The sequence below is a fragment of the Leptopilina boulardi genome, unplaced genomic scaffold, assembly GCF_019393585.1.
Source record: "Leptopilina boulardi isolate dan_hultmark-lab unplaced genomic scaffold, ZJU_Lbou_2.1 LbouV2_24, whole genome shotgun sequence".
Lineage (NCBI taxonomy): Eukaryota > Metazoa > Arthropoda > Insecta > Hymenoptera > Figitidae > Leptopilina > Leptopilina boulardi.
Genome location: NW_026137796.1, coordinates 55,475 through 65,286, shown reverse-complemented (window position 1 = coordinate 65,286; position 9,812 = coordinate 55,475). Strand labels below are relative to the sequence as shown.

The following is a 9,812-nucleotide window of genomic DNA, read 5'->3' as shown; positions in this document are numbered from 1 at the left end:
GCAAACTTACACCTGCAACCAGACAAATGCGAATTTCTTAAAACAGAAGTTGCATATTTAGGTCATATAATTGATAAAGAAGGAGTTAGGCCAGATCCAAAAAAAATAGAAGCAGTACAAAAATTTCCAACACCAAAAAATGAAAAGAATATAAAACAATTTTTAGGTCTAGCCGGATATTATAGAAGATTTATAAACGGATTTTCAAAAATTTCAACACCGTTAACACAACTACTAAAAAAAGATACCCCGTTTCTATGGACTGAAAAACAACAAAATGCTTTTGACAATTTAAAAGAAAAACTATGTGAAGAACCCCTTTTGCAAAGACCAGATTTTACAAAACCGTTTGTCCTTACAACAGATGCATCAGGATATGCCATTGGAGGCATACTTTCTCAAGGTAAAATTGGACAAGATAAACCAATTGCATACACATCCCGTACCTTAAACGATAATGAAAGAAAATTTGATACATACGAAAAAGAAGCACTAGCCATAGTTTATTGTGTACAACATTTTAGACCATATCTTTTCGGTAGAAAATTTACATTAGTCACAGATCATAAACCATTAGTATGGTTTCAAAATTCAAAAGATCCCTGCTCAAGAGTAACAAGATGGAGATTAAAATTAGCTGAATACGAATTCGATGTAATACATAAGGCAGGTAAAATGAATGTAAATGCTGACGCTCTATCTCGTAACCCAGTTGATAATATTGAAAATATTAATAAAATTAATTACATATATGAAAATTACTACAAATATACAGAATCTGATGAAGTAGACTATAGTGAAGAAGAATCCAGTGAAGAAGAATCTAATGAAGACGAATTTAGTGAAGAAGAATCTAATGAAGATGAATTTAGTGAAGAAGAATCCAGTGAAGAAGAATCTAATGAAGAAGAATCCAATGATAAAGAAGAATCCAATAATGAAGAATTCAGTGAAAATAATTATAATAAAGAAAAACTTAAGAAAGAAAAATCAAATGAAAAAGAATCAAATGAAGAATCAAGTATGAAATCATATAAATTTCAACAAATTCAAGAAAAACAATTCGATGAAGAAGAATCCATCGACAGAAAACCAAATAAACAAAAAGAAAAGAAAATAAAAAACACTAAAAACAACTGCAAAATAAATGTAGTTGTAACAAGAAAGCAAGCAAGGAAAAATTATGATGAAAATCTCGAAGAAAATAAGAAAATCGAATTCAATGAAGAAATAAAAAGGAAAAACATTAAGAAAAATAAGAAAAATACAAGAAGAGCAACTAGTGAATCTGAAGAAGTATATAAAAATACGAAGAAACAAACAAAAATTATTAAAAGAAAAACTCCCCTTCAAAGAAAAAGAGGGAGACCCAAGAAACAAAATCATGAAATAAATAAATCCAATGATTCTTCTAACCCAGAATATAATAATAAAAATGAAGAAAATTATGACACTAGTTCCAGTGACAAAGAATTTTTTACAGATGAAAGTGAAAGTGAATCCTTAGAAGAAATATTTTTACCTAAACTTAATCCAGAAATAGAAAATACACAACATCAAGCAACAGATAATAAATCTCGACCCCCACCGGAGCCACCCCCTTCTCAAGATATTCCGTCGGTCGAACAATTACCTATAAAACGAAACATAATAGAATGTAGAGACCAACTTACAATGCGAAAAGATAATTACGCTTATTTTACTTCAATAACAGGTGAACCTAGAGATACAGGATCAAAATTACTTTTTCAAAGAAACGAATTGCCAAAATTTAAAAATTTAACCTTAGGACAAGTCAAGGAATATCACCGTGGTAATAAATATCACTTAGTATTACCAATTGATTCAAATATAAAACTGAACCTTACAGATAAACTAAATTTTATTAAATCAGCTATAAACTTATTATATGTAAAAGCTAGAGAATTAAAATTACATTCAATAAGTATATCAAAAACTGCAGAAATAAATCATATATCCTGGAATGAAATTTTAAATATTATAAATGACATTTTTTCCGATTTTTCATTAAAAATAATTATTTGTTTGGGAATAACCCAATTCCCATCCAAAGAGAAACAAAAAGATTTGATTGAGGAAGCACATTCTTCGGCGTTAGGAGGACATAAGGGTGTATCAAAAACATACAACAGAATACGTCAAAATTTTTATTGGCAAAACATGAAATTAGACATACAAAAATATATACAATCTTGCCTTAAATGCCAAATAAAAAAATTGGTGCGCGTAAAAACTAAAAATCCAATGGTTATCACAGATACTCCAGGTACAGCGTTTGAAAAAGTCTCTATGGATATAGTAGGGCCATTACCTGTAACAGAAAAAGAAAATGAATATATATTAACGATACAAGATAATTTTACTAAATATTCTTTAGCTATTGCACTACCCAATCAATTAGCAAGTACAATAGCAGATGCTTTTATTAAAAAATTTATTTGTATTTTTGGTTCCCCAAAAGCAGTACTAACTGATCAAGGAAGAAATTTTCTTAGTAATCTCATCAAAAGATTAGCCAAAAGATTTCGCATTAGACAATTTAAAACTACAGCATTTCATCCACAATCAAATGGTTCTCTAGAAAGATCACATCATGTTCTCGCGGAATATTTAAAGCAATTTGTAAATAAAAATTCTCAATGGGACGATTGGCTTGAATTAGCAACCTTTTCTTACAATACTAGTATTCATGAAGGAACACGTTGCACCCCATACGAATTAGTTTTCGGCAAACTAGCCAGACAACCATCTAGTGAATCTCCAGCAGATCATGAAAAACTTGAAACATACGATGATTATTTAATAAAACTAATAACTCGTTTACATGAAATCAGAGGAATAGCTAGAGAACATCTAATTACCGCAAAAGAAAAATCAAAAGCATATTATGACAAAAAAATAAACCCCCAAAATTTTAACATAGATGACGAAGTATTTTTATTAAGCGGACCCAAACCAAAGAAATTTGATGATCAATATACTGGACCCCATAAAGTTTTAGAAATCTTAGGAAAAGGAAATATTAAAATTGAAATAAAAAATAAACCAATAATAGTACACGTAAATAGACTCAAAAAATCAAAATTACAGAACAAAAACTAATATATTTTTCTGTTCTAGTTTAGGCTAACACCATCATAACTCGATTTACCATTGCAAGGTAAACAAGAAAAGGAATATAAAATATTTTTAATTTTTCAGAAATACAAAAAAAAAAGGATAAATTTCTCTATGGTAAAATTAATTCTTTTATTTACTACCAAAACTCTTTTAATTATCTACTCCAAACATTCCTTTCAAACTTACTCCAAACATGCCTTTTTTTTCTTAAACAAATTAAAAATACTGTACTAAATTCAATGATAATAATAAAAAAAAATTTTTACTCAATAAAATAATGAAAATAAATACTTACCAAAATCACAATATTATTGATGAAAAACAGTCTTTTTAATATATATATCACTTCAGGTTTTTAACCGGGAATCCATATATTACCATTATTCAATTTTAATAACATATGCACAAATATATATTTTAGATATTCCATCTATCACCCTAAATTCAAATCACTCATCGGTTATAATAATTTAAAAAAAAACACAAAAACACACAAAAGAACACAAAAAATATAATAAATAAACAAAAAAAAAAACTTTTTTTTATAAATAAATACAAAAATAACAATAATAAATAAAAAAATAAAATACCATTATAAATTAAAAATTACACGAAATATTTCGTTGCAACTTCAAAATTAATTTACAATTATAAAAACCTTCAATTTGAAGTAAAAAGGTTTACATTTATTTAAACATAAAAATTTAAAATGAAGAATTCTGAATTTTTTTTTCATAAAAAAAAGAATCATAATAATAATACAGATAATATATTTTTTTTATATATAATATTGAATTAACAATAGATTGTCAAGACAGGCAAATTTATATTGTAATAACATAAAATTTATAACTCTGTATTAAATAGAATTACGACGTCTCTGCGTAAAATGTTTAGAAATTAATAACAACGTTATGTTTGAGTAAAATTAAACAAAAAATTAATGTATAACTTCTCTAAATTAGTACTTCGATATGAAAGGACTCATCTTTTTTTTATAAGCCCATGTAAACAAATAAAAACGAAAAAGAAATTTAATCACGCTCACACTGTAATTAATAGATCAACGAATATACTTACTTTCGTTTAAATAATTTATGTAAACAAACAAAAAAAATCTACGAATATATGTAAACAAAACTGTCGACCATGTTGTTGCACTTCGTTTCACCACCATGCTCGATTTGGGGGGGGAGGTGTCACGTCACCGTAACATTTTTTTATAAAAATAATAATAATTAATAATAATTAATAAATAAATATTTATATAAAATAAATTCTTTTATAAATAAATATATTTGTAAATAAATAATTGTTCTTTAATAAACAAATATTTGTAAACAAATATTTGTGGATAAACAATTGTTTATAAATAAACAAATATATTTATAAATAAACAAATATATTTAAACATCATGTCACCGTCACATTTTTTTATAATAAATAATAATTGTTGTTAATAATTAATTTTAATAAAAGAAATATTCTTGTAATATTAAATTATAAATGAGCGTTTATAAATAAACAAATATTTGTAAACAAATATTTGTAAACAAATATTTGCAAATAACAAATGTATTTATAAACAAAAATAATTGTTATCAAACCTAAATGTATGGACAGAAATAATCAATGTAATTAATCAATATGTAAAATTATTATATTTCATAAAGGTGTGATGTTCTTAATATTTAAAATTACAAAAGACGATCTAATAAAGCAGGAAATCTATTATGGAGTCACCACTACTAAAAGAAAAAGCAATAAAGATTTTTCGTGTCTGTGAGGTCCCGACATTGAATCTACCCATAGAGGCGAACTGGTCCCGCTGCGAGAAATACATTGGAAAATATTACTATATAATGGGAGACCTTTCACTAACAAGGCAGTCCCAAATTATACGTAAAAAGTTCATCGTATCGAGTCCCAAATTATAAGCACGGAGTTCATTATAACGAGTGTAATAAACAGTTTTTAAAAATATACATCGAAGATACACAAATGTCATCATAGTTCACAAGTTAAAATTTTACATATTCAGAAGTTTTCGTCAGTTACGGTCTAGCCTAAAATATACCTGTGTCAATAAGGTAATAAAACTTTTACGACTTAGAAGATATAATCTTAGGAGACCCGGTGTTCGAAAAAAGGAAAAACTAATTGAAGAGTCATTACAAAGTTTATTTAAAGGTAAATAATATGAATCTTTAAAAATAAGGATTGTTTGATTGTCTTATAATAATAATAATTGAGAACATTTAACATTTTTAAATAAATAATTTTCATATTGTATTTTTTTTAAACATTCATTTAATAATCCTTTCCCCAACTTAGTTAATTTAACTAAGTTAAATTAAGGAATTAGAATAGGGAACAATTATAAGTTCAGCTTAGGTAAAATTAAAAATTATTTAAAATATGACATAACACATTAATAAATTTTAAATTAATTCTAAAAGTTTAACAACATTAAGTTCAATTTACTTCAAATTATCGGTAATAACTCGTTTTTTTACCATGGGTCCAACCAGCATTATACAACATAACTGTAAGTCAATTTTTATATAACTGTTTTGTGAGAATTTTTATCATTCAAATTACCATTGTTATAAGATAATAAATAAAATTTTGCAAGAGTAATTTAAATTGTTATAAGGAGGTCAATTAATGATAATGTTAATGTCAATGGTTTATTTAATAAAATGTAACATTTCTTTTAATTTTAATTTTGTTTATGAATTATTTATTGTAATAATGAACTCTCTTATTATAAAAACCCATCCCTCTTTCCACGACCTGCATAACTGACTAGCACCGGCACGTGCAGAAGACTTAGTTAATATTTCTTATTGGTCGATCTTAATTAATATGTTATTAGTTATAAGTTTAAGATTTGTTTATTTGAGATTTGGTTTATAGTTTAGTCCGGTTGACAATACCGGCGATACAAAAGTTGTCTGGCGCCCTTCCATACCGGGGATCGTCCATAAGAATAAAAGTTAAGTCGCACAGTAACGTTTATTTTGTTATTTGATTTTTCTAAGATTTAAAGTAACATAAATTAAGTTTCAGAATCGAGTCATTTTGCATTAAAGTTTGAATCCAATTTCGTCCAAGTTAGTAATTTTGACAATTAGAATTATTTGTTGTTTGTTATAATAAAAATTAAAAATCAAGTTTGAGAGTAATTTTAGAGTCAAGAAAAATACGTTACAATGTATATATATATATACATCACAAAAATCATAAATATAAGTTTTGATCAGAGTATTAATCAAATGCAACCATTAGAAAATTAGATGGTCGTGGAACCTGCCACTCTATGTATAAAATGACTGCGATGATTTGGAATTTTGATTTCGCAGAATTTATTTATTTGAAAATTAAAATTGTTAGATAATAAAGGTAGTTGAAATAGGGCTTTTTATAAACCGAATATCACATTTACAAATTTTGCTCTAGTATTAACAATATGTGGTCGGGAAGAACAAGTTGGTCGTGGAACCTGCCATTATACATATAAAATATCTATGATCGAATGAATATTTAAATTTCGAATAATCTACTGATTTAAACAGCCGATCTTTTACAAAATACTGACTGACTTAAATTAGGACTATATATCTTAAAAATAGTAAATCTAAATTTTGATCAAACTATTAATCAAATGGTATCATGGAATAATTAGACGGTCGTGGAACCTGCCACTGTATATATATATATATATATATATATATAAAATGTCTACGATCATTTGGAATTTTGTTCTCGCAAAATTTATTTATTTAAAAAGCAAAACTGTTAGATAATGAAGGGGGTTGATATACGGATTTTTAAATTTCCAATATCTTATTTAGAAATATTGTTCAATTATTAACCAAATGTGATTGTGAAGAATCAATTACCCAAGCTGTTTCCCCTAAAGATTTATTGTTACTATGGAAACATTGACTATTCAAATTTAAAGAAGTCAAATTTTCTTTACACCTGAAATATTTAATAGAAACTATTTATATTTTTATAAAATTAGAATGGGTTCTATTAATTTAGTCAAAAGCTGATAATCGTAACATGAAATTTTTTCTAGAATTGGTAACACTCTCTGTGAAGCTTTTCATATGTATTTTACCAAATTTTCAATTCGACGATCTGATTTTAGCATCTATTATTTTATATTCAGGTTACACTTCCTTATCAGTATTATGGAGAACGCGAAAATATCATTAAAATATGTGTCTTAGTTTAATTAATTAGAAATAGGTTTAAAACTAATTGTTTACGGAAGAATAAAAGTTTTATTATTTAATATAACTTTATTTTTAAAAGTGTAAACAAATTTTTAGCATTTGTAGTTTTTTTATTTTTGCAAAGAATTGAAAAAAATTTAAAAATTTTGAAAACCTTTTGTTACAACACTATTTAGTTAATTGTTTCTTAAACAATTATTTGCATTTGGATTTTATATAATGATGTATCCATGACCTGATAGATGCTTCATTTTTTTCGTGTAAGCATTTGTTGGCTTCTCGTGCTTTCCGTATTTCTGTATTTGATGGCAAGCTTTCATTTTGTATATGAAGTTTAAAAACATTTAAAACTGTTTCTTTTTGATCTTCAGACCAACGGGCTTTTATGACCTTTTTCTTCGCACTTGCATCTAAAATTTGAAAAAAATTAAAATGTTAAAGCCATTAAACGTTTTGCTCATTTCGCTATTATGCAAATTTTTTAAGTAAATTAATTTCTGTTTACAGTGGCTATCTGCATCTAGCAAGGGAAATACATTAATGAACTTAGTTTTGATTTAAAAAAGTTTAATATTTATAAAAAACACACCTTTGCCTTTATTCTCCTTTGAATGCTTCGACTACACGTGGCTTGATTTTAAACCTTCTTGACCATCAAGTCTTTTAGAAATTTTTGGATACGGCTCAATTTGATTGAAAACCGACCCATCCTCAATAAGTTTGGGGTACGTTTGCACCGGACTAGATTTGGAACTTTTTTTACTTCGAAGTCTTTTGAAAACTCTTTGTTCTTGCTCCACTTGATTAGAATATGACTCCTCCGTATCTTCTTCCATCTCACTAGCCTTCCTCTTGAATTGACCTACAAAAACAAAAAATTATTCAATTGTGTTTTCAATCACTTTTTGGAAAATCCAACTTAACCGGGCGAAAAATTTGAAAGATTAGTAACTTAATATTAATTTAAAACAAGTATTTAAAAAAAACTTTGGAGTGAAAAAGTTGAAGCAAATCTGATTATTTCTAAGATAATTATTTCATAGTAGATCTGTCATTGCAAATTTTCAAAAAAATTTAAATCTTACGTCATATTCGTAAGTAACTACTCAAAAATCCCCAAGTAACAAATTTTATATCCTAGGTTAAATTTTAAAAAAATTTCTATTTGATCACCATTTTTGACTTGCCATTTAAAAATTTTTAAAATTACGTTCCAATATCTTAAAGTTTCAACATTTTTGACATCGTGTTTGAGAGAGCAAGTTTCATAATCTATAAATATAATGTTTGATCGACAATCGATTTCCGTAGCTTCTCAATTATTTCTACTAATGTTCTTTTGTTAGGTAATAATTTTATTTTTCAATAGTTGCCAGAAAGTCCAACTTAATCATGACATAGTTAGGCAAATTAAAATATTAATTTGTATTAACATATTAATATTTATATAAATTTATATTTATTATTAATAGATAATATTTATATTAATTAATTTTTAGAGAGAAAAACTTAACCGTGCACTAGTTGTTGCGTATCTAATTATGTAGCTTCTAAATTAATTAAAATCTTATATACATTCTTTTTATGCTAAAAAATTAGGTTTACAATAATTATCAAGTTATTCGAGGGTTACATAGGCGAGTTTGAAGATTAATTTTCAAATCATAAACTGAAGATTAAAAAAAACAAATTCAGTTTTTTAAGATATAAACAAATACTAAAATCGTACCTGACTGTGGAGTTTTAGCTGACTTTAAAACATTCGATACAGCTACATCTACGGCAACGTTTGATAATTGATAATACTCTTTATGTATTTTTAGGTCGTGACCCATGAAATCTGCGACGTGTACTATTTGTTTCTCCGTGCAGGTTGTGGCGCACTTCGTTGCTAACTGTTTTCTTAGGGTTGTGCCTCTTAATGTTTTGGGTTTTGCAGCCCCACATAATTCAGAGTATTTGCGAACAAGTTTACATGCTTCCAATGGCCTACATCTAGTGCCATCCTTACTAGGTATAGCAAAGAAGTATGTATTCTTTTCGTTGACGCCTGCCAATTTTCGATTGGAGTTCAAGAGATTCATACAGTCTAAACTTTTTTCGCAAACAAGCACCGGAACCGAACGGCCTAATTTTCCTCTAATGAGAAGATGTGTAAACTCTTTTGCATTCACTTTCTCATCCTCTGTCAAAGCTTTGTATATGTCATCATCTTCGTTCAGTTGTTGTCTATTATTAAAATCTTCAACGGTGAGGAGCTGAATTTCTCCACTCCGTTTGCGATTAAAAACCATTAAATACACCAACAGAACTTCATTTAAACATTTCCATTGATCAATCGAGAACTGCTTTTGTAAACGTTCACATGCAGAATCGCGCTCTTCTTCTAAGAATGATAATAAAGTAATGATATCTTGATTACTT

The 9,812-nt window shown here is 27.0% G+C and overlaps 1 protein-coding gene across 1 annotated transcript; it reads right to left on the bottom strand.

The window, feature by feature from the left end:
- Window positions 1–7,554: 7,554 nt before the first annotated feature.
- LOC127280364 (uncharacterized) lies at window positions 7,555–9,812 on the bottom strand. The gene is made up of 3 exons (XM_051303316.1): window positions 9,118–9,812; window positions 7,978–8,250; window positions 7,555–7,798 (listed from the first exon to the last, which is right to left on the bottom strand). The coding sequence occupies exons 1-2, from the start codon at window positions 9,680–9,682 to the stop codon at window positions 8,009–8,011; spliced, it is 807 nt and encodes a 268-aa protein (XP_051159273.1). The 5' UTR covers window positions 9,683–9,812; the 3' UTR covers window positions 7,555–7,798; window positions 7,978–8,008.